General features: G+C 36.2%; 1 protein-coding gene across 4 annotated transcripts; it reads right to left on the reverse strand.

Moving 5' to 3' along the window:
• Positions 1 to 2461: 2461 nt before the first annotated feature.
• Positions 2462 to 23762, reverse strand: LOC129270462 (uncharacterized). Of its 4 annotated transcripts, none has more exons than XM_064105778.1 (15): positions 23677 to 23762; positions 16275 to 16330; positions 15693 to 15913; positions 14347 to 14551; positions 13860 to 13992; positions 12983 to 13201; positions 11960 to 12155; positions 10915 to 11074; positions 9077 to 9336; positions 7925 to 8061; positions 6922 to 7131; positions 5909 to 6340; positions 5206 to 5408; positions 4597 to 4705; positions 2462 to 3630 (listed from the first exon to the last, which is right to left on the reverse strand). In XM_064105778.1, exons 2-15 carry the CDS (start codon positions 16280 to 16282, stop codon positions 3535 to 3537), a joined length of 2589 nt encoding a protein of 862 aa, XP_063961848.1. In that variant the 5' UTR covers positions 16283 to 16330; positions 23677 to 23762; the 3' UTR covers positions 2462 to 3534. The 4 variants fall into 4 exon arrangements, with proteins under 4 accessions (XP_063961848.1, XP_063961845.1, XP_063961846.1 ...); XM_064105775.1 differs by having other exon boundaries at positions 16275 to 16368; positions 23677 to 23758; XM_064105776.1 differs by lacking the exon at positions 23677 to 23762 and adding an exon at positions 22886 to 22910 and having other exon boundaries at positions 16275 to 16368.
• Between the last annotated feature and the right edge of the window lie 3052 nt (positions 23763 to 26814).

Here is a 26814-nt window from a genome sequence, read left to right on the forward strand (position 1 = left end):
TTCCCTAACACATACCTGCCATGCTTGAAAGCCAAGAAATAAAAAAGTTATCCAGAAATTTCCAGAAATAACTTCACAAACACTACTTTTTCACAGAAATAGGAACACACACTCACACAGGTAAACTGGAAAAGTTTATATCCTATTTAAAAGGAACAGTTGTCAAGTATGCTATCAGAGATGCTTAAAACAACACAGCAGAGTAAAGGTTAATTTTCCATTTTTTTTATGATTTTGAAGAAATTGACATTCTTCTGCCTCTTAAATTTTACTGGTCATCAAAATCAATTCTATACAATCTTAAATTGAAAATTCTAGAATATTACAAAAACAAAGTGTTCATACTACAAATAGAAAATCACAACAGGAAAGATCATTTATGAATGAAATTCACACTTTATTGAGAATAAAAGATTGCATACATATATTGCATACATTTCTATATAGTTCAAGAGGTATAGAAAAATACATTAATAATCATACTACATATATAAAAAAAAAAATTGCACTAAATATATCGGTTCATATCCAGGACTATCACATGAAAAAATTAACCTTTCATTTTCCAATTATCATTTTTTTTCAAACTTGTGTTTATGAGACCATCGGTGTTTCAAAAAAATTGAATTATGGTTATGACTGAAATTCTATACTATAAAGTAATCTGCATAATATACCCTAAATCAAATTTGTTTTTGATTTGCACATACCCTTGCCAGGAATATTTAGAATAGGTCCAAGAAGGGACTACTTTGGGTGTATACAATCAAATTTTTTGATCTGTTTAATTTGGCTCAGTCAGACTGTAGTCCTCACTCCCTCCTTTCTACGTACTGATAACAAAAGCATTTAGATCGTTCAAACAATATTTTGATTCTTCTGTTGACAAAGTTGAAGAAAAGAGAGAAAAAAGGCTTTCTGCTACAAATGTACAACATTAAAATTACATCTTAATTGCACTTTTGTTTAAGGGCAGTAAGGGTGATTAGAAGTTTTGTTCAAACCTATATTAATGAAAAAAAATTGTAGAAAATTGTGGCCTTGTTATAACTTAGATGGTAAAAAATTGCAGCAATTCTAATTAACAGAAGGTATAGTGGACATGGTAAATAGAAAAAAAAAATCATCTGGCCTACCAATAAATCTGATGCAGGATAGCTGAATGGCGGCTCTAGGAGTAGCGTCTATCAGGAATGTGATTACTTCATATCCTACGCTTCAACCCTCCAGGAAAATCCCCCTTCCCAACAAGGGATGATGAAATGGAGAGACAAATAAAGCCACCAATCACCTCTTCACAATCAAGTTCAGGGGAGTATTTCATGGAAGGACTTTTATCCGACAAGTCCACTTTTATCCGACAGTTACCAAAGGAACTGAGTGTCTCGGCCAATCATACTCGAGGAAAGCTGTCAGATCTGACAACTCATCAGATGAAAAATGTTGATGAAACACTCTTCAGATTACCGAGGGCAGAGTTTTGCTCCTTTCATTCCTGACTTCTAATGAAATATAAATCATACTAGGCCAACAGTATTTTTCACATAATTTTCCCATATCTAATAAAGTTATATAAAATATATCTCGCTGATACTAAATAAGTAGGTAAACCTATGCCAGAGATGAATGACGAATACAGAGCCAATCTCTACTCCCTGGTATAGGAGAGTAAGTTGGAGTGAATGAGAAAAGTAATGGCAAAATAATTTATTGCAAGGGGGGGGGGCTATCATTTTCCTCTTGGTGGAAGGGAACAAAGAATGGTTAACATTAATTGACATTGACAACCTTGTAAAGAGAGATACATGTACATAAAAACAACGAAATTTAAAGGATTAAAATAAAATATTCTCAAAACCTCAAGGGCAAAAGTACTAGTAAAAATCCTACTAATATACTTTATGAAATTTATATTGTACATCACAGCTAGATAGCTACACACTACATATCAGACTAGAATTGTTATATAAAAATACAAAACATTCAGTAAGTTGGAATCAAGGATTAAATGAAAGACAGGGTTACACACAAGACTACTGGCAAGAATCTATCAACAAGCAGATAATAGGTTCAGTTTTGAAATTCCAATCAGGCATTATTTCCTTTAAATATTTCAGGAATAATTCCATAGATGAGTCACATAAACCTTCAAAATATTAACTCTGACAGTCTCTAAGCTGCGGAGGGATGGAGTTGATGAAATAAAATGTTCATCTCCAAGTACAAGGTAATAATATAATACAATATAAAAATCATACTTTGATATGAAAGGACTTCCCATTTCCCAACTCCTAAAAAAAAATGGGTTTCATACCATATAATATATATATATATTTATGTATATATTCTTTCATGCTTTTACAAAAAAAAAAATCTGGTCATATTTCTTTGTGAAAATCCATTAAAAAAGAAGTCTTTCCATTTTAAAAATTCCTTCATTCTTCTGATATAATTTTTTTTTCAAAAACATAAATGATAGAAGGCTCTCAAGGTCTAAATATATGTAGGCACATTCTTTTCAAATTAAAAGTTAAGTTTTACTTTTAAAACTAAGTACTAAGATGCTGTTCTGCAGTAATGTTTTTTTTTTTTATATTTGTAAGTTTTACTATACTAATATCATGAAGTCATAATAAATACAATATTTACAACTTATCAAGACAGATCAGAGTTATTGCGACAAAAAGCAATATTAACAAAAATAAAGCTTAACAAACAAAACAATAAAATAATACAAGGCAAACACACCAACAACATAGCATCGTACAATTGCTATTTGCTGTACATGTGTGGGTTAAAAAGACTTGAAATATCGAACTGTAAGCACATTCTAGGTGCAGTAATGTTTATGTGCATTGTCCAGAGTCAAATGAGTGAAATTTATGCAGACATAAACAGATGCCTTTGTACAGGGGGAAAATATTGCAAAATGGATAACATTATGTGTTTACCAGCTTTGGCAAAAACATAATAACAATAATAATATCCCATTCTTGTATCATGCATACTTTAACACTATATCACCTAATGTACCTCAAATGAGGCTGATGCTGGGACTGACCACAGAAAATATTTCTGCAAGTTTATGTTGAGTGCTGGTGTTGGTTTGTAACTCCAGTAGTGTAAAGGAGCGGAAGAAAAAAAGAGAAGAGTGAAATTTTGAACAATGAATTAACTATTAATCAGGGATGTCAGATTCAGATTCAGATTCATTTATTTCACACCTCTTTAAAATACAAAAATACATAAATACAAATAAAAATCTTATACGACAGAACAGATATTGACAAGTATAAAGTATAAGTAGTCAGGATGTGCAGATGTTTGAAGGATCACTAAAAGCAAGTGATCATCAAATTGGCAAGTTTATTGGACTTTGATACAAAATTTGGGCTACCTTCGAATTTGCATTGTACAAAAGTATCAAATCGACTTTTCTCCTACTTAGTGCCTTCATATGGGAGGTGACTAGGATATAAATTGACTAAATATAAACCAACTGCTCAAGAAGTCACTATACTTTCCATACTCTTCTCAGGTTGATATCTTAGCATTCTCGAATAATTTCTGCGTCCGTTGACAAACAATGCAAGTACAGTCCATGAGGGCGCTATCACTTGACCTGTGACCCTGGATGGAATAAAAATTCAGAAGGGGGAAAAAGTCACATTTTATGGTTGCTGTCAAAGCCCTAAAAAGTGTGTACAAAACAAATGTAACATCTTTTGTTGATATCAGAATAAAATCCAATACAAATTCATATATATTTTTGTAGCAAATACTATGAAATCTAAACCTGTCTGAATTGAAATAAATACATCACTTCGGCCCATATTCTCAAAAGAGGTTTCAATTGTACCATGGTACAAAACCATGGACTGAGCAGATTTATTTGATTACCACGCTTCATGTTAAGCGCACTTTGCTGAAAGTGCGCATTTAATTGGATTTAACTTTATGTACGCGATGAAATAAGCATAATTATGTTTAAAAATCTGCCTAGTTCATGGTTTTGTACCATGGTACAATTCAAACCTCTTTTGAGAATACAGGCCTTTATGTTTGAAAGAGAGAACCAGGAATTATTTTGTCATACTTATCGAGCATGGTTATGCATGGTTTGTGGGTTTATAATGCATTGTCTACAAGTAAGCATACACAATTGTGTTGACTTTCTAAATAATTATGATAATAAAATCAGTTTTAGGCTCTAACAATAACTATATTGCTTAGAGCATCAAAGTATATACCATACCACCACTGTCCTTCCACATGCGGCTATAGCATTGGAATGTATAGATCTGTTTCCTCAGTGATATTTTTCTTATGCTTTAATTGGATGCTTCCAGCATTCAACAAAATTATATAACCCACTTTTCTTGGGGGGGGGGGGGGAGGAGACCACCCCTGCCCTGTTATGAAATATATCAACCACATTATTTTGAAGAAAAAAAATCACAGTCCTAGAATGTCGGCCGTTGACAAGTTTCTGTATGCTGAACCTTTTGATTCCCCATCTAATGCCTTAGGCCAATAAACAATATAGAGACCATAGCAATGGAAGAAAAGATTTCATAATTTTTATTTCTCACTCACCCAAGTATGTTTCTTAGTAGCTTGGGCCAGGGCCTTAATCTCAGCTTTTACTTGGACTGGGTTGAGAAGGGCTGGTCTAACTTTGAGTTCTGTCTCCTCAGGTAAATCCCTATTAAAAGAAGGGGAAAATGATTATAGGAGTAAACTTCATCATGAAAGAGGAAAAATGGACTGTGTAAAAATTTATGAAATGACCAATTATTGAATTCCGTGTTGTTTTTTAAATTACTTTTGATAATTTTTCAGTAATAATTTTTCTATTTTTTTATGCTTCTTGAAAGAAGCATAATACATGAAAATTTCCTTATATTTATTCAATGAATATTATACCATAATAAAAATATTCCAGAAGATAACACAAAACACGATACACAGAAAAATTCACTCAAAACATTTCATCTATAATTCACAGGTCTATTTCCAAGCCCGCATCTTTCAAACATGATGTAACAAACTTCATTTACTCCTTGAGACCTGAAGCACCTCCGATCTCAGCCTGCCAGTCCTGGGGAAGCTGGTATCAAGCAAGAGCCACATGGCAAACCAGAAATTGATCATGCTACCCCTCCCCACCAACTCGTTGAAAGCAAAATCAAATCTCCAACTTACTTTGCTGTCTGTATGATCTCTAGAGTGATCCTTCCCAGCTCCATCAAAGCCATGGAGGTACTCCTTGAGACCTGAAGCTCTTCTGATCTTAGCCAGCCAGTCCTTGGGAAGCTGGTATCCAGAGAGGGCCACATGGCATCCCAAAGATCTATCACGCTTCCAACCAGCTGAAAGTACGTGGGTTTCCATGCTAACTTGAGAACCTATCACAACAACAAGAAATTATTAAGAAAGGGGAAGTAGTTTATTTAATTTCATAAATTTGTATCTTTACAGATAGTTTAGTCAAACAATGTATCAAATTTCTGGATGGCAATGAATAAAAAATTAAGAACAAAGAGATTTTTTTTTAGAATATTACAATTCATCTCATGGTCCACAAGGCCATACCACTCTTCAGTGCGCTCATTGTCAGTCAATACCATGGCTCAGCTCTGTGAACATCCTGCACAATCTTTTCAAGAAATAATCATAATCATCTCACAAATAAACTAATATGAACATTTGATTTGTCATCCCCGAATTTAAACCAGGATTATCCCAGATTCCTTGACTGAGAGTAGAAGTGGCGACTCCACGTAATGGGGCAATTGGAATGCTACGATGTGCTTTGCAATAATCATAATTACTGTATCTCACAAATAAAGTAATATAAAAATGTGATTTGTCATCCCCAAATGGAAACCAGGATTATCTTATATACCTTGACTGGGAGTAGAAGTGGTGCCTGAACTGGACTAACCCTCTGTCTCCATAGGGCGATGTGGAACTCCTCAACATGCTTGGGCGACTCCACATAATGGGGCGAGAGGAATGCTACAATGTGCCTTGCATTGTCCAGCTGATGAAGTCGTTCCTGATCACTGGGTGCATCAACCAAGACAACCACACCAGGGGCCACCCATTCCAAGAGACTCTTAAAAGAAAGCGCAAATTTTTCATCGTGAGGGTGGAAGCTGAGGATGACCTCACCTGTGACCTCATGGTATTGTGCTTTGTCTTCGTCCATTTCTGAGATGAAGCACTTTGGAGGGAACACATCCTTGAGAGGCAGTGATAAGGTCTTGTATTCATTCTTGAAAGTCTTTTTTCGATGAACTTCCATCAAGTTTTCTATGTTAAGTCGATCTGACACCTGCAGTGATGAAAGGATGGTCCAAATTTACAAACGTTGTATTGCACCTGTGGTTTGGTACCATGAATTATGGAGATTTTACGCATTTATTACACTTGTATTACCAAGTACAGATGTGTCATGATAGGGTCTAATAATATGGGCACATCTTTTATTTCGAAGGGAGTTATATCAATTTTTGTTGCTATAGCCTGAACATAAATGAGACCACAAATTATAATCAATTAAGTTCACTTTATTGATTTTAATGAACTTTTGTCGCTGGACCTATTTACAATGTATGTGTTAAATTAAGCATAACAAATATCCACATAAACAATTGTTTCTCTTTTACAGCACTTATTCAACACAATCTTTGTAAATTTGGGCTAATAAATTATAAATTTCTAGGAGATCTAAGCAGGAAGACTAGCTTAGAAGATTCAGCTTTGAATATCAGCCTTTATACCAGTAGCAATTTTAATACTTTTTATGTGGTATTATGGTTTGGTACAGACAGTGAGAGAGAGAGAGAGAGTGAGAAAGGGGGGGGGGGTCTTGAAAAATAATCAAATAAACAAGCAACTGGATGATAAGCTTACAGCAGCTTCCGCAAGGAGATTAGAAAGTCCTTCCACAGAATCTGATTTGGCCCCTGTCTTGCCATGTAGCCATGAAACAAGACTATGGCAAACGGTATCAGCAGCAACTTTGAAGACATCGGGTGTGGCTGTCACCATGGCAATCTCTGTAAATGAGCTCTCTTCTTTCTCAAGGTCTTCTATGCGGAGAGGTATTAGCTTCAGCTTGTCCTGTTATTGAATCAAAATCATTAATCAACTTTTTTAAAGACCTACAAATCATCTATTTTTATGGTGCATTATAAGAAAGTTAAGTTGCAATTGAATTTAAGTTTATCGCAACAATTGAAATCTAATTAACAATCAATCCACACCATGAGCACAAACTACACCATGTAAAAATTAGAAAAGGATGACCAGTTCTTAATAATAGTAACAGGGAATATCTTTGAATTTGATAACTCTACTATTGTGTTATGACTATTGATATCCAAAATTAATTACTTTCAACTATAACATGATTTCTGCTACTCAGTATCACCTTTGTCATAATCAAGTTTTTATGAAACGTCACTAAATAAGGAAGTTGCTAAATTTGCTAAACTAAACTAATTTAAGTTAATTGTCACTAGATCAGGTTCTTTTACATAAGCCTAACATTGTATAATAATGAAATCGTATCTGATAAACAATCACACTGCAGACAGCCAACAGTGATAAGCAAGCAAATGTTGGATATCATTATTGCTTGGGAAAAGACCAACATCTGGCAAAGAGGTCATGTTTATTTTAGTAATTTTATACACTGTTTAACAGATTTGTTTGCTACATATAATTTATTCATACGTACAAACACTTTTGTGGGTTTTTTATTGGCTTAAGTTGGAGCTCATTCTGAGATCATTCATCATACAACTGGAATTTATGTTTATTATACCATAGAAAAATATTTTTTGGAAAAGATCAGTAACCATATAAACCCCAAACAATATGATGTAATTAACCAATGTGATATCATAATTACCAGGGCCAGGTGTTTCATCTGAGCAAGGCTATATTCCTCCTGACACACAGCTGATCTTAGGTAGTTATTGGACAGCACAGCCAACATAGACCGAGAACCATCAATAGAGTGATATAATGTCTGCTGCCATGCATGACCTGAAAGATGAATAATCGATTCAAGAAAGGTTTATATAATCATTCTACATCAATCGGTCAATCAATGTTGTTGAATGTATTTTATCTCAATTTACTGGGAAATAATTCTCATTTGTAATTTCCACTTCATCATTGTCATAGGGGGCTTTGTGGTCTAGTGGTTACGACTCTCGTCTTTCGATCAAATGGATGTGGGTTCGAATCCCGGCCAGTGTGTTTTCCTTCAGCAAGAACTTTACCTACATTGTGCTGCACTCAACCCAGGTGACATGAATGGGTACCCGGCGGAATTAATTCCTTGAATGCACCAAGTGTCCAATAGCAGCTGGAGCTAAAGCCAGGGTAATATATAGTGCGCCATTGAATAGGCAAATAGACAATCAGCGCCTCATAAATGCTATATATTATTGATTAATTTGATTTTGTTAATAGTTCATCAATCATATATTAAGTGGTGTTAGACCACTTGGTTATTAGACGAAACGGGTATGGCCCGACTGGATATTAGATAAATGGTAAATGGCATAAATGGCAATTAGTAAGTTAAATTGGTTATTAGATGTAATAAGATTAGACCATGTGGGATGAGATCAATTGAAATTAGACAAAGTGGGTGTAGACCAAGTTGCAATTTAGGTCTAAAGCCCAGTGCACACTATGCGAAGTGATACGACACAAGCTTTTAATAAATCGCATTTCGAATTAGATATGAAAGTTCCAAGCAGTCAAATTATTTTATTTGAAATTTGACCTAATGTTAGGAATAAGAAGTCATAAGTTTACTCAGCGGCAAGCCCTGTGGACGGAGTAATGTCCAAATTGGCTTCAAGTCGCAGCCGATGAAAACGTCATAACGATTTGGAATTGAATTTGCTTTTATTCCTACAATTTTAGTCCTACCACTATTCACTATTGGTTGGAACGTTCATATCAAATGCTATTACAATTTCTTTGAAATTCGGATCACAACGGATTGCATAGTGTGTGCTGGGCATATAATACTACCCATCCTTACCTGTCTTCAGCTCCTGGATGTCATAGAATATCCTCAAGGTAGGATTCAGCTCTTTGAGAACACCAACAATGTAATTAGCTGCCTCAGAGTCGCAGTGAGAGTAGGATACAAAGACATCATAACAGAACGGCTCATCATCCTCAATCTCCTGCGCGGTGGTGGTGGTTGTCTCATCCTCTGGGCTACTCTCCAGGGTGGAGGGCGGAAGAGATTTGATCAGCTGCTGGCAAGTGTTGGAGATTTGCACCTCAGGATCATCTCTACAGGAAAGAGCAGATGTTGGAATCATTTCTAAAAGCCTATGCAATCATAACTTTTCAAGCTCTTGCTGACAATTTTTGTTTATATTTCCCTCTAAATGATCACTGTACAGGCCTAAACTTCCAACATCTTCATGGCAAGGCTGATTTTCCATAGGGCACATTTCTATATACAGCTCAAATGAAAAATAAAATCTAAAAAAGGGCAATATACTCAATGTAGATCTCCAAGTCCAATGAGAGGGGTGTTGAGACCAATTAACAGGGCATTGCCTTGGATTAATCTAAACCTTGGAAGCATTTCATGAAAGAACTTGTCTGACATATGATCTGACAAAGTGTGTTTAATATGAAAAATAATGTATCAAAGCGCAGTTGAGTATATGCACATAGTAACTGCACTATATAAATGGACATATTGTTATTATTATTATTCAATCCCACAATTACTATAGTGACAATGCTTCTCAGCCAATCAAAATCAAGGAAAGTTGTCAGATCCAACAATTTGTTGAATAAAAAAATGTTGACAAACCCTCCCCTGATTTACTTAAAGAGTTGAAATACGAACTGCATATAGTTTTAGAATTTGTTTCTTCAGCCCCAAATTCATAATTTGGGAAAAATATTTTGATGGATAGGGCCATTTCATAAAGCTGTATAAATAAAGTCAAGGGCAACTTTGTAGCTGGGTACCCTCCCATCCAATACCTAAAAACTTCTTTCTTGACATGGGAGTGATCTTTCTATGATTACTAAAATCATGAATGTAATGACATATAACAAACGTTACATTCAAATACCTGTTATCATCAAGAATTTTAGAACAAAAAGATCAGATTTAGAAATAAGCTTATAGGAATTCAAATATCTGAAAAAGAAAAGGCCACCAGTTAGGGGCTTCACAAAATCATATGAGAGAACCAGTTGAACATTTCAGAAGGGATTTCCTTAGCGATTTTCACTTACTTACAACTGACATAAAAGCTACTGAATTCCGATGCATCTGATAGGCTAAGACTCTCTTGCTGAGGGCATATCATCCAGTGATATTTACTTCTAGTAACTTTATGTGTATCAACCCCCAAATGAAAGATTGAAGTTAACAATGTATTTCTGCTTGCCTACAAATCTTAGTCACATCAATAATCAATCCCCGACTTCCTGTAATACAAAGCCCATAGCAATTTACAGTATCCAATTCTGAATGATTTAGGGCCTGTTTCATAAAACTTATCATAATAACACACTTGCAATAACAGTTTCAAGCAACTAAAATCATTCAATTTGATTGGCCGGTAGTAAACTTGTTACAGATATTGTGCATTTGTTATCATAACAAGTCTTTATGAAACGTGACCCTGAAGTTAACAATTCATTTCTAAGAGCTGCCAACCTTAATCAGAAAAATCCTAATCTTGATTTCTTTTTATCCTATTGTTCTTTAAAATTTTGAAAAACATACCAAAATTCATCATTCTCACTACTTTTGAAAATCCTATTTCTAGGAGAAAATCTTATTTATTGTCACTTTCCCTTTAAAAATCCTACAAATTGGTAGCTCTGATTTCTGCTCACCTACAATCTGAGTACTGTACTAAGCCCATGTATGTTGGTAACGTCACAGTTGCGATGTAGAATGGAGCTAATATATCTCGGTAGGATTGTCTGTTACAGCAGAGGGCAATATTGTACTGCTCCAGGCAGTCCGGTGAACTGAGGTAGTTTGGACTTAAGACTATGAAATTAAGATGGAAACAGATATTCAAAAGATTGAAACAGACATTCAAAAGATGGAAACAGATATTCAAAAGATGGAAACAGATATTCAAAAGATGGAAACAGACTTTCAATAGATTGAAACAGATAATCAAAAGATTGAAACAGGTGTTCAATAGATTGAAACAGATAATCAAAGGGTTGAAATGGATATTTTAAGGAAACAGATATTCAAAAGATAGAAACTGACATTCAAAAGATGGAAACAGACTTTCAATAGATTGAAACAGACAATAAAAATATTGAAACAGGTGTTCAATAGATTGAAACAGATAATCAAAGGATTGAAATAGATATTTTAAGAAAACAGATATTCATAATGTTGATAAAAATCATGGGGGATAGTTGGACGTTAACTCTAGCAAATCCATGAAAGAAGAATCATATGGTCAACCTCCAAACATCCCTTTCTGCCAGAGCTCTTGATATCTCTTTGACTTATTGATGACTTCTTAGAAAAGAAATAAAACAATCATATTTCAGCCTCTTTTTAGCTAAGAACTTAGATCCTCAATCTGCCAGAGATACAATACGGATATACCAGGAAAAGAAAAATATGTTTCATCTGTAATACATAATCAGACTCTTTAATAACAAACTTTATGCAGAGTTTGAAAAAAGTTGTTTTTGGTAGCAATTTTCTCAGGAAATGCCACTTTATGGAAGTGAGTTTATGAGAAATTTTTAGGGAGCTGCCCACATGTGATGTAATAAACTTGGGAAATCCACTGCTGGGCAATCCACATTGGATTTTTTTTTCTCTTACCCCCAAAATTGGTTTTCTTCTTTTTATTAATCAAAAGTAAAAACCAACTCTACATCAAGATGGACTTTCCGTGTTTACCTGTGATGACTCGAGCACTTTTGGTCATGACTGCATAGATATCATTCTGCCAGATAGCATCCTCATCAACCCTTTGATTTGATAAGTAGATACGGATGTCAGGTTTGATGGTTCGCAGAGCAGTCTGTATAGAGTCTACCGTGGATTGGTCTTTGGGACTAAAGGAGAGGTAGATATCGTAGTCTAGCTTCACTTCCTGGGGTCAAAGGTGAATAGTTTGAGATAGGTATAACATTTTAATATCAGGTTTGATGGTTTGCAGAGCGGTCTGTATAGAGTCTACCATGGATTGGTCTTTAGGACCAAAGGAGAGGTAGATATCATAGTCTAGCTTCACTTCCTGGGGTCAAAGGTGAATAATTGAGATAGGTATAACATGTTAATAGAGGTGAGAGAATATTGGAGGGAAATATAGAAAGAATGAGTGGTGGACATGTAAATATAAAAAAGGCATAGGGAATGATATAGAGATATGGAGAAAAGAGAGATAAAGAGAAGGACAGATGAAAAGAAAGAAAGATATATAAACAGAAATGATGGGGATAGAATGAGATTAAGAGACAAATGAAAAGAATGGCAATGGAAGGGGAAAATAAATATTAACTGACATGGAGACAATGAGAAGCATCACATACAAATAAGTGGTACATCAAACTGCATGTATGCAAAATAAAGTATGCCAAAAGAATTGTCAAATATTCAATGCCAAGGAGTGATACAATAGAGGAGACAAAGGGATGAGAGGAATACAAAGATGGACTGTGATGTGAATTCAAAGTAGGTCTCAATTTTCTTCTTTAATTTTTGAAGACTAACCAGTTGATATACGTAAAAGGTGGATGCTTTTATGATTGATTGGATATCAAATGAATAATTCTTTTATTTAAGTGAACAAATTTATTAAATTTCATGTATTTCATGACTTCTGTACTAAAAGAATAAAACTTTGCAATTAGAAACCAATGTTGCTTCATTCTTAAAGTAAATCACCCCCCCCCCCCAAAAAAAAAAATATTATCATACCTTTGGAATGGGACTTTTGGTTTCAAGTCTCTCTTTGAGTTGAGAAAATAGATCAAGGATCTCAGATCCATCCGCTCTCTGGAGGATCATTGATGCGGTAGTTCTGCTCATTACCTTAGAATAAATCACTATCTTCAGGAGACGGAGAGGAAGACCGGCTTTCATCCAGTTGACAGCATTCTCTACCATCCCTTGCAGCATCTCACACTCATCGCAACCCTACAAATTTTTGAAGAGATAATGGTATCATGATTGATGGCGTTCTTCATTCTCCCTTGCAGCCTCTCACACTAATGGCAGCCTTTGACAATCAAATTGTGAAGAGTTAATGGTATGATTGATGGCATTCTTCACTCTCCCTTGCAGCATCTCACATTAATGGCAGCCTTTGACAATCACATTTTGAAGAGTTAATGGTATGATTGATGGCATTCTTCACTCTCCCTTGCAGCATCTCACATTAATGGCAGCCTTTGACAATCACATTTTGAAGAGTTAATGGTATGATTGATGGCCATTTTCACTCTCACTTGCAGCATCTCACACTAATGGCAAGCTTGAACAGTTAATGGCATGATTGATGGCATTCTTTACTTTCCCTTGCAGCATCTAACATTAAATGCAGCCTATGGCAATCAAATTTTCAAAGAAAATGTTATCAAGATAGATGGCACAATACACCATCCCCTCACAGCATCTTAAGCCGGCGCACACTATGCGATTCATTGCGATCTGAATTTCAAAGAAAATTGTAATAACATATATATAGCTACAAACTACATGTAGACTTGTTTTTATAAACACACATTACAATATATTAACATATCTTTGCAACTCTTTTTTTACCATCATTACTAATACATATCATTTAACATACCTGACTACCAGAATTTAGTAACGGTGTGATGACCGTTCCATCTTGATTGTTGAGGATTGGAACCAGGCACCGGAATGCATGGGACACCAGCTCCGAGGGGCGTCCTTTTGCTCCTCTGTTGAGATCATAACCCCTAAAATTATAACAAAACAAAGAATATACACTACAGAATACAGCTATGATCACAATGAAGATGATGGTGATCATAATGGTGGGTGGATAAATGATGAAAATGAAGATCAAAAGTTGTATACGGGTGAATTTAGTGGGGGGGGGGGGCAAAAGGGGCACATGCCCCCCCCCCTTCCTCTGAAAACCATGGGAAGTACATGTATACAAGTGAACAATCATTACCCATTTTGTTCATTTCCATCATTCACTTCTAAATACCATCTAATTGAAGTATTTACAGCATCACCAATCAGCCTTACAATGTACCACTCCTATCATAAAATGAAGTCTTGAAACAAGAACAAGGCTCCCTTACGTGGTCCCTGAGAAGGTTGTACTGCCTCTGGTCTCAAAGCATAGCAGTCTCTTGAAAGGCAGGTTTTCTGGTAGAGGGTTGGTCCACCAGCAGGAATAAAGATCTTGAAGGTCTTCCTCCTTGTGAGACTTGGCAAGCTGATACACATCAATGCCCATCTGCCTGTAGAGGGCGCCCATCACACCCACACCTTTACTGTAGCAACCTGTAGGTAGTTTGAAAAGGTGGTGTTAATATTGGCTTATTACTAATTTTACAGACTCACTCTTCAAGATTCAGAAGATTATAACAAATTATTCACAAACCAATACTGTATCTTCTATCACATTATAAAGGGAATTCATTTCCCTCTCTGACTTTCTTCCAATTATTCTGCCATGTACAGTCCAACCTCTTTTATCGGGACATGTTGGGACCAGCACCAATCGGATAAGGGATTTCTCCGGATCTGGGAGAACCAATATTAAATACACGCCGCTGCCTCCCAATGGTAGCTACACGTAATCTATTGTAGTGGGCATACACAGACATTATTTCACTGCTGTCAGTGCATATTATAATTGGTTTTCTTTGAAATCAATTGGTTGCCAAAACTCTTGGATAATTTATCTGCAGAAATGATTGATGAATACATCGACTATACCTCAAAATAAAAAGAATGCATCGAAACTAAGTTTGAAAATTGGATCATTGCAGCATCGCAAAGTCAGCTATTTTTATACTGACTGAAGCCAGCTTAAACATGATAAATGGCGCTGTCCAGAATGCAAGACGAGGTCTAGCGTCAGTAACTTTGGTAAGATATTTTCATTTGAAAATAATGTGGTTGTAGGTAGACTATATTGGAAAATGTATGTTATCAAAGTGAGTTTGCGTAGGAATTTTTATTTCAGATTGAAATCTTATCTCGCCACATACAAGATTGAAAAAAGAAATCTCGGCAAATGTGCATCCGGATAATAGAAAGATCCAAATAAGGGGAGGCTGGATAAGAAAGGTTGGACTGTACATTCATATTGGGAGTTATAGCACCCAAATCAGACCACCTCACTTTGTATTATTACAAGGGAAAGTGGCCCTTCAAAATAAAAACATAATTTTTTGCCTGAACCCAATGACTACTAATTTTAGTCCAGGAACCACCTGTACTGCCCGTTGCATAAACATTACTATTATAGTAACTTTGGCATTCATTTTCCTGAAATCCCTGATTCTGATTGGCTGTTGAGCTTTGCTGCCATGGTAGTTACCAATGGATGGTAAAGTTACCATAATATGAACTTTTAGGCAATGGACCACTGGTTTTAGAAGGCAGTAGGTAATAGCACAGAATTATTGAACTGTACCTCCATATGCAGAGATAAGAATGACATCCACCTTATCTTGTTGAGGAAGCTTGGTGATATCCCCAAGGCACAGTTCAATCTTACATTCTCCGCTGGGTGTTACAACGGTCAATGTATCCTTGACCAGTAGCCCTGGTATGGGTCCATCATCCTCGGATGGCTGGCAATCCTCGCAGGTGATCAAGGATGAAGGTTGCTTTCTCCTACCACGTGTTATGCTCCTGGGATTGTTATCAAAATTGATATTAAAAAATACCATACAGTAGCCTACAATTTACAATACAGCCCCTTAAAAATGAAATTAAAAAATGTTCAATACTTTATATCGTAAGGTTAGTTAATCAAACTGTTGTCAATATACAATATTAAAAACATATTTTCTTAAAATACAAGTAATACAACTTTTACCACAAACTATTCAATAAGCAGGCTTTAGCTGCAACATACAGTACATGCACAGCTGCAGAGAATAAAGGGGGGGGGGTCAGATATTTTCCCAAACAACTCATGGTTTTCTTGCTAGATTTATTTCACTTAGCGGATGAAATCTTACATTATTATCAAGATTAGAACATCACTTACCAATCCATTTTTTATGAAGGAGCTCAATCTTCCTGTTTTCTTGACAGTGGATTTTTCTGAAAATAAATCGGACTTCATAAAACAGAAATTGGATCTGCAAGAGAAGTAAAATATATCATTTGAAACATAAGTACAGATGTCAGCAACATCAACGTAACTTAACATATAATAATATGATGTAATATTGAAGGCTCCATTACCCACACCAAATTGTCATGAGAATAGATATGGTATTGTTAATGGAAGTCATATTTTTGAATGGCACAGAAAGCCCTTTTCATGAATTTAATTTAGAAATAGGTCTACATGTTTGAGATATATACATGTATGCAGAGACTCCAACCCCAAGAACCTTCTGATCTGTAGATTCTCCCGCCTGGATCCCCTAGCAAACTGAAGACTCCAACTTGAGTGCGCGAAGCGCACATCACAAGCGCAGAGTACCTTGCAGCCGGGGTCTAGGTCTCGCTAAAAGGACCTAGGAAGCTCTCTCATGCTATCTCAGGCTAATTTTTCAATATATGATGGCACCAGTGGCATAATGAGCCACAAATTTTGAGGGGGCTAGATATATGGCGTATCGCGTAAAATTAATAAAAAGTCCCAAGCGAGCGAAGCGAGCAAGCAAAAAAATTTTTTAATCCAACTTTGTGATAGACTGACAAACATCATATTGAAAAATTATATCATATTTCTCCCTTTTCTCTTTTGTTCTTGGTCGTTATTTTTTTTAATTTTTTTTTTTTTTTTTTTTTGGGGGGGTGTACGTCTTAGGATGGTACTAAGTAATTAACAATTCAATGAATCAAATCATACACGAAGGCCATAGGAGGGCCTAAGGAGAGATGAGATCGGGCGGAGGGTTGACGCTCTACTAAGTTTTAACTTGAATATCGGCTTGGATATAAAAATTTGAGTTAGTTTTAAAAGGTGTTTGGGTGGGAGAAAGATAATTTTAAGCAGGAAATTACAGATTTTAAGCGGGAAACACAGGGCCTGGGCGGGAGATATTAATCTCGAGCGGGAGAACGGGAGATTTTGCGAAAATGGGCTTTCGGCGGGAGAGTTGGAGTCTCTGTATATGGTTCATGAATTTGATATCTGATTATGGACCTTTATTATGGTGTTAATTATTGTTATTTTTAAGATATTATGAAATAATACGACAATAATGAGGCAATAACGTTGAGACAATAATAATAATGAGACAATAATAATATCGAGACAATAATAATATTATTGAGACAATAATAATATTATCATTCTAAATAATAATAATTATAGGCAAAATAATTATTCTCTGATATGTGTCTTGCAACTTGGGGAAAACAAAACGAACAAGATGGCGGGAGATATTAATCTCGAGCGGGAGAACGGGAAATTTTGCGAAAATGGGCTTTTGGCGGGAGAGTTGGAGTCTCTGTATATGGTTCATGAATTTGATATCTGATTATGGACCTTTATTATGGTGTTAATTATTGTTATTTTTAAGATATTATGAAATAATACGACAATAATGAGGCAATAATGATGAGACAATAATAATAATGAGACAATATTAATAATATCGAGACAATAATAATATCATTGAGACAATAACAATATCATACTAAATAGGTTCATTATTGCGGAATGAAATAATCGCTAGAGGGTATTCATTTGTCTCGCAATCTACTATGGTCAACAAGGAAATTCGTGATCACTCTCGCAAAAAGTGTTCACTAGCTTACAAGTTCACGAGCTTTCGAGTGCAGCTGCAACTCTTTATCTGATACGGTAGTCAATTTATACCAATCCTCAGGACCGTACGCACGAACGCGGGAACAATAGGTGGGCACTGATCCGTTATGTGATTGGTCGGGCGTATATGCAAATAAGCCGGAGGTATATGCAAATACGCCACGAGTCGGGAAACTAGCGAGCCCGCCAATTTGTCTTATTTGCATATTGCCGACTCGCGGCGTATTTGCATATACCTCCGGCTTATTTGCATATACGCCCGACCAATCACATAACGGATCAGTGCCCACCTATTGTTCCCGCGTTCGTGCGTACAGTCCTGGGGTTGGTATAAATTGACTACCGTATCAGATAATTTTCGTCACTTGATAAAGAGTTGCAGCGGCACTCGAAAGCTCGTGAACTTGTAAGCTAGTGAACACTTTTTGCGAGAGTGATCACGAATTTCCTTGTTGACCATAGTAGATTGCGAGACAAATGAATACCCTCTAGCGATTATTAATAATAATATCATTCTAAATAATTATAATTATAGGCAAAATAATTATTCTCTGATATGCGTCTTGCAACTTGGGGAAAACAAAACGAACAAGATGGCGGCGTGAACATCGCGGCAAGTTTTCCCCGTCTTTTCATAATATTTTTAAATTTTTTTAATGAATTCTTGTTTTAAAATGAAATCAAAATTTATTTGTATCAATGTCAGAAATGAAGACTGGTCTAATAGAAGTAGAAATCTCGGGGGCGAAAATTTCAGGTTTTTTTTTGCAGTACACGCTAACCCAGGGAGCTCCGGCCGGAGCCCAGGAGTCAACCGTGCAAAACGAGGGAGACACTGGTCTGGGGTAGATTGGGGTCTCAATAGTATTCTTAATATTAAAATGTGGAAACAGAAATTATGGACTTACCATGATTATATGGATGAAGGTCTATCATGACACACAAATCCTGACATCGAGGCACAGACTGGAACCTCAAACAAAAAGTTCTGTCGTGATATCTCTCCTTCTTTCAAATTTCAAAACAAATTAATGGCCGATCAAGACCGAGGCTATATTTTGTTTTTTTGAGGTTCTGTGTCTCGATGTCAGGATTTGTGCGTCACGATAGACCTTCATCCATATAATCTTGGTAAGTGCATAATTTCTGTTTCCACATTTTATTAAGATTTACTATTGAGACCCCAATCTACCCCGGTCCCGTGTCTTCCTCGTTTTGCACAGTCGACATCTGGGCTTCGGCCCGCAAAGCGGGCCGAAGCACTCCCTCGAGTCCCTGCATGGGTTAAGTACACGCACATGAATTGGACGCAATCCCTCGCTCCGTGGAGAGTAAGCACACGCAAGTGAATGATTTACTCTCTAATGTTAGGAGCCTCCTAGCTCCTGGGCCTTCGCTACGCCTACTAACCTCGCAATACGTGTGAGTGGGCTACGCCTACTACGGACGGGCGAAGTTCGATCGTGCAGCACGTACGTGCAGTCGCCGCTGGCTAACGTCAGCTTAATGGACGACGCCATACTGCCAGATTTGGCCCGCGCCCTCACCGGCTAACGCTCGAACGCCATTCATCCATACACTAATTCCTTTTGATTACCGTTGATAAAAACCTCGTTCAAATCTTTTCCAGAATTCTTATGAATTAGCGATGGATGTTTTTCCGTTAATCAAATATCCTTTTTATACCAATATTTTTGTTATATTTATAACATTTTTATTTTAATCACAATTTCAGTCCAAACGCGGATCTGTTTTTGTGAACCCACGTTGTTTGTGCATGCCCACGTATGGCCTTACGCGTATTAAAAGGAATGATGTTGGGTCGAAAAACAGAATTGTTGTTACTGTTTGTTCCGTGTTTGTTGGGGATGAAACTATGATGGCGACCAGTCACGTTTGACTGTACCGCCAGATAGTTAAGATTAATTAATTAAGGTCAAGGTGAGATAAGAGAAATGAGCAAGGGGCTTTGTGGTGGGGGGGGGGGGGGGGGGAGGGAGAGAGAGAGAGAGAGGGGGGGGGAGTTAAGAGGGCCGGCCGAGTGGGGATACAGTTTCATCATGCAGTACAGGGCGTCGATGAACACCTTAATTTTTTTCTCCAAAATATGGAAAGTGACAGAATAATCAGAAAAAGGTTGATTGGTTCTGATTTTGAAAAAAACAAAAAAACAATTCAAACAGAATTAATCAAGATTGCTGTAATTCTTCATGGTTGTAGAATTTAATTTAGTTTCTCTGATAAGTTCTTTCAAACAACTCAAATTTTGATTAATCGTATTTGATTTATTTCACTCTTTTCTTTCGCCCCGTTTTTTTTTTCTTCAAAAAAATCAGGGAGCTGAAAATGATGAGAGCTAGAACCTAAAGATATGGGGTAGCTATGACGTTGGAGAGGGCGCAGCCCCATGCACTTGCAGATCCAGATCGATTTTCATAGGGGACACTTAGAGTAGCCCCTATTTCTTCAATATTTTGATGAAGACATCATGCCACCGACAGCTGCCTCGTCAAAGGGGGGCGGTCGATTATTTTGTGCATTTTTTTTCATTTTGTCCTCAATAGGGGAGCTACGGGGGTCAATTAATTCTATATACACTTCTATTGTGTTTATATATGGGGGGTCTGCTATTGAGCATGTTTTTAAAAGGGCTTAATATAACAGAAATTGTATGATTTTAACACAATAAAATGTATCATGGAGGTTAATACTAAATTAATTAATACATAAGTAATGATAATTGTTTTAATTGAAAATGAAATAATAAAGGCACCCATAGATCTTAACATCTCATAAATACAGACCTAAACCTGTTTTGGAAGTTGAACAGGCATAAAGTATGTTTAGCTGTAGCTGATGCTTTGATCCCGCAACCAAATAATGATAGCATAAAGTAGCTGTTATTATATTAGTGGCATAACGAGCGAAAAAAATTGAGGGTTACCAGTATACGATATGGCATATCGGGCAAAATTTATAAAAGTATATAGTTGCAAGCAAGCGACATGAGCATAATTTTGACGTTTGTGTTACAAAAATCCAATTAAACAATTTCGCAAGATTCTCTTTCCTTTTCCTTTTTTTTCTTGTTCGTGAATTGGGGGCATGCAAGACCCCCCCCCCCTAACAGCACCACTCTTTGTTATGTCACTGTCTAAAATTGGATTTCAACTTTGAGAATTTGAATTTCTAATCAAAAGGGATAAGACAAAAATATTTGCAGATTACTTATTTCAAAGTATTTTTACCTAACTCCCCAACTCTGCTCTAGCTGCACTGCACGTTGCCCAACGGCCTTCCACCAAAGGGCCAGGCCGACTCGCCCCGTAAGCAAGTGACCGCGTTCCCGTAAGTTCACCCGAAGCCATGACTAAATTCTGACCATAAACATCACCTAACTAATCACTCTCTGACAATATTTCAAAGTATCTTTTATTACAGTCGATCCTTTTGGCCATTAAACGATAGTATTTCCAATGTTATCATGACAAACAATTTTAATGAGATAGTGGCATTGTAGAAAAAACAAATTTATAAGCACGAAATGGCACCAGATACATCTTAAAACATACAGCGCAGCGTTCGGGACTGGTGAGTGGTACGGCTCGCTTGGAGTTTTCGCCCCGACGAATTCGGCGAAAACGTTACCATTGCGCCTTCGAATGTTCAATCTACGGCTCTCAATCAGAGGCTTGAATGTCTCTTTTCGCATTATCGAAAATGTATCATAGACTTTGTTTGATTTGTTTACAAGTAAGTTGCATATCCGTCGTGATAATTAGGAAAATCCACAATGTCTTCTTCTAATTCTGTAAAAATTACGTCTTCAAAGTGCCCGTGTCAGAAAATTGCCGAAAATCGTAAAAACTTGCCTAAAATTTCTCTTTTTGAAAGTTCATCCATGGTCTGGAAAAAAAATGTTATAACTTATGTAGACATATACCGTGAACAAATGCATCCTCGATCACTGAAATGAAGTATTTGCTAAAATATTTTATCTCAGGCCGCGTTACCATGGCAACTTGGAAAAATCCTTATTTTTAAAGAATGAAATTCTGGTTTTAAAGGTCATTTTAGAGACATAAAACTTACCCTATTTTGAAGTATTGGGTTTAAATTTCACATAAAACTGAATTATCTACGTTTATACTTTCGTATATGAACATTCATATTTCTTGTAGAATCTTAGTTTTTGATTGGTCAATGTTTCAGTCACGGCTAATGACCGAGTGTAAAAAAATCTGAAAATGCGCATTTTATCGGCAACCAACAAGCAAGATGGCGGAACACATTAAGTTGGCGCTATGCACGTACGTGGCAGGCTCCACTCCACTTCACTACCGTTACACTACGCTCCACCTACCCGAACTTCGGGACGGTGAACCATAAGATATTAAGCTATTTATCTTTCTCGTTATATTTTTTTTCTGTAATTTTTACAATAAACCATCATTTCATCCCACCTTTGTCACTCGGTATGTCCGAAATGGTTCACCGTCCTGAAGTTCGGGTAGGTGGAGCGTAGTGTAGCGGTAGTGAAGTGGAGTGGAGCCTGCACGAACTTCGCTCGAGGTAGCGGAAAGTTTAAGTTGGCCCACCATTCACCAAGCCCATACCGTATACCCAGTTGTTGTGTGTCCGGACAGGTTGTGTGTCCGGACGATCAATTTTAGAAATTAAGTCATTTGGAAAAAATTACAAGCGAAGTTTCATCAAATTTTAGTAGGCCCTACAAAATTTTTGAAAATATTATAGAGAACAAAATAGAAGATGATTACAACTATTGAATTCATATTTTTAGTGTAATCTTAAGACAAAAAAGAAGGCTTCAAAAATATAAAGTGTCCGGACACCCGATCCCCCATCCTAACCCAGAGAGCTCCCGCCCGCGCGGGCGGGAGCTCTCTGGGTTACCATCCTACATGAATTACTATGATAGGGACTGATGATGAGTGATGTAGGCCTAACCCAGAGAGCTCCCGCCCGCACAGCGGGCGGGAGCCCAGAAGCTTACCGTGTATTTTACCATTGTCACCGGACTAGGGTGATTTATGGTCAAAATATTTCTCCAAATGAATTGTGAAAACAGAAAGTATACAATTACCACGATTATATGGATGAAGGTCTAACGAGTGGCAGATTCCTGACATCTGGGCACAGTCTGGAAGCTCAAAAAAACGAAAAGTTATCTCCTTCTACCCAGTCTCGATCGGCCATTTTGTTACGATTTTTAACAAAAATGGCCGATCGAGACGGGGTAGAAGGAGAGAACTTTTTGTTTTTTTGAGGTTCCAGACTTAGCTCAGATGTCAGGAATCTGCCACTCGTTAGACCTTCATCCATATAATCGTGGTAATTGTATACTTTCTGTTTTCACAATTCATTTGGAGAAATATTTTGACCATAAATCACCCTAGTCCGGTGACAATGGTAAAATACACGGTAAGCTTCTGGGCTCCCGCCCGCTGCGCGGGCGGGAGCTCTCTGGGTTAATGTAGGCCTAGATCTAACCTCTGATTTTCGGAATAGTTATTACAAGCATGGTTTGGTTTTTTAATTAACACATTCTTGCAAGAAAGTGGAGACGTATGACATTCAACTAAAAATTGTGATTTTTTTTCTCGAAATTACCACAAATCGAAGTAAAGAACAATCTACTTACATTTTCGGAGATCGCTACAATCTAAATTAGGCTAGCTAGCTAAGGCTTAGCTGCTAATACCGTACCGGGATATACGGTATATATATATATATATATATATATATATATATATATATGCGCGTTTCCGTTTTACACCCTGGCGAAGGCATTTTCCGCAAAAATAGCCACAAAGCGACTAGTGAAGAGTCTACGTCTACGTTCGTTTACATAATCAGCTGGGCGCGCGATCCAAAAGTCCGCACCGAAGATATCCGCAGAACATACGTGCAAATGCAGCTGAGCTTATAGACCAAAAGCTTCAGTCTCTGTATTTTGGTTGTTCCGATGAACTATATACGTTGGCTTCATTATTTTTTTTACTTTATCGCACATGATCGTTTATATGAATGAAAATGAATAATAGCTAAAATATTGAAAAATAAAACACATAATTACTTGTTTTCATATTATATCTATCCTTATATCTATCATATCTGTCTATCCACTATCTATGTTATAAATCAATCTATGGTACTACATGATATATCTATCTGTTAATTTGTCTATCTACTCTGTCTCTCTCATTCTCTATCTATCTGTCTATCCATCTAACATCTATCTCTCAAATTCTCTATCTATCCATCTGTCTCTCTTTTATTTCTCTCTATCCATCTGTTAATCTACTCATGTGCAATATCAACACTGCTTCGACTTCCTTCGGGAGTCTATTTCCTCAGCTCTACTTTTCCCTTTTTTGTGCTCGATTCGATTCAATTACTACTTTATTTACTTGTTACCATTGTTAAATGTCTTGTATTGCATAATGAGTTTTTTTTCTTCTGAAGGTTGCCTCCTATATTCTCTTTCAAATTCCACCTCTTGCTTTCCCTTCTCTTTGTTATCCCAATTTCTTTCCCTTCTCTCACCTATTTCTTCTTAATCTTTCATTCCGCTTTTTTCTTCTTTGGTGACACTTTACTTTCAAATTTCAAATTGTTTCAAATTGTTTTATTCTCTCAGTAAAATCTTTACATAAAAAACAAATATAATACAAAGTTAAAATACATGTATTACAAATCAGCGTAAAAGACAGTCTAAAAATTGCATTATGATTCAGAATCATACTGAGGGGTGGCAGCCAAAAAGGAAAAAAATCCTTATAATTAGGCCGACCCATTATAATTAGGCCGACCCATTAATAATTAGGCCGACCCATTAATAATTAGGCCGACCCATTAATAATTAGGCCGACCCATTTTGGCCTTTTGTATTTATTTACGATACATTTCTTTTTGTATTTTGTATTGTATTTGATATTTATTTATAATGTTTACTTTATATTTTGTTATGATTCTATTTGTATGTAAACATTCACTTATTTCAGTCTTTGACTACTTGTGATTGTATTTTGATAGTTTTTATTGCAATAAAATCCAATATATATATATCTCAAATTCTCTCTATCTATCCATCTGTCTGTCTTTTTCTCTCTCTCTGTTTCTCTCTATCCGTCTATCTATCTCTCGAATTCTCTCTATCCATCTGTCTGTCTGTCTCTCAAATTCTCTCTTTCTATCTATCTATCCATCTGTCTGTCTTTTTTTCTCTATCCGTCTATGTATCTATCTCTCAAATTATATATCTATATATCTATCTATCTATATATCTATCTATGTAACTACAGTATCTATCTATTAATCTTCTCTGTCTCTCTCTCTCTATCTATCCATCTGTCTTTCTCTAGTTCTCTCTCTCTCTCTATCAATCTATCTATCTATCTTCTATCTATCTATCTATCTATCTATCTATCTATCTATCTATCTATCTATCTATCTATCTATCTATCTATCTATCTATCTATCTATCTATCTATCTATCTATCTATATGTAACTGCAGTATCTATCGATCTGTTAATTTGTCGCTCTTCTCTGTCTCTCTCATTCTTTATCTATCTAATATCTATCTATCTCTCAAATTCTCTATCTCTCTCTCCCCCTCTCTCTATCTATCTATCTATCCATCTTTCTGTCTTTCTCTCTCTATCTATCTCCTATCTATTTATTTATCTATCTTCGTACCACCCAACCTCATGGCCTGAACATCCAAGAGGGGAACGACTGAATATTCTTTCCTATCCACTTTCAATTTATATATACATGTACATATAATTTTTCCCCTCAGCTCATTTGAATAGTTACAGTATAGTTTCTTCCTCTACTTTCTCCCATATCTCATACAAGCTCAGCTCCAATTTTCCTTCCTTATTCAGGCGATATAATAATTATTTAATTTTTTTTTTCTCCACTCACCTCTTTTAGATTTACCACATTTGCTTATTTACATGTATACTATGGTTCTTCATAATACACCCCCTCTCTTCTATATTTGCTTTTACCCTTTTAGGCAATTTGCTTCCTCTTTTTCACATATACAGGTTGTTGTTTTTTTTTTTTTTTTTTTTCCTACTATATATATAGTCTTTTGTTTTTTATTCCCGTCACACCTAGCGGATTACAATACCAGTTACACCATATATATGTGTATTTATATTTTTTCATAAACATTTATTTTTTGGATATATTTATATACATATCACTTATAGATACATATTTACACTTACCTTCTTCTCTTAGTTTGTTTTATGCTTTATCATATATACTTATATGTCTATATTATCAGTTGTTCCCCATTCTTTTCCTTTTTTTCCCCACTCTTATGCACCAGTTTATTATGCCTTTCTTTGTAACCTGTTTGACCCACCTCTCACTAATTCTCTTGTTATTCATCTCTTCCTCATACCCTCTATCACTGTTTTGTTCCACATCCTGTTTGATGTTGCCTGCCTCATTATCTTAATCCCTCTTGGCTGGAGGTCTTTTACTGGCCTTACTTACACTAACCTCCCTTTGTGTCTGCCTACTCCTTTTCTTTCATCCCCTTCACTAACCTGATTGGTCTTCTCTACTCACTAATGCCCCTTTTGTCTCCTTGTTTCTAGAGTTGCTGTAGTTATTGTCTGTTGTCTATATTATGGTTGTTCCACTTTATATGTTTGTCATTTTGCCTCCGACGAAGATTCTGCTAGGATCGAAAGCTTAGGCCCCTATTGAATTTCTTATTTATCTATCTCTCAAATTCTATCTCTATCTATCTATGTA

The sequence above is a fragment of the Lytechinus pictus genome, chromosome 10 (genome assembly GCF_037042905.1).
Source record: "Lytechinus pictus isolate F3 Inbred chromosome 10, Lp3.0, whole genome shotgun sequence".
NCBI lineage: Eukaryota > Metazoa > Echinodermata > Echinoidea > Temnopleuroida > Toxopneustidae > Lytechinus > Lytechinus pictus.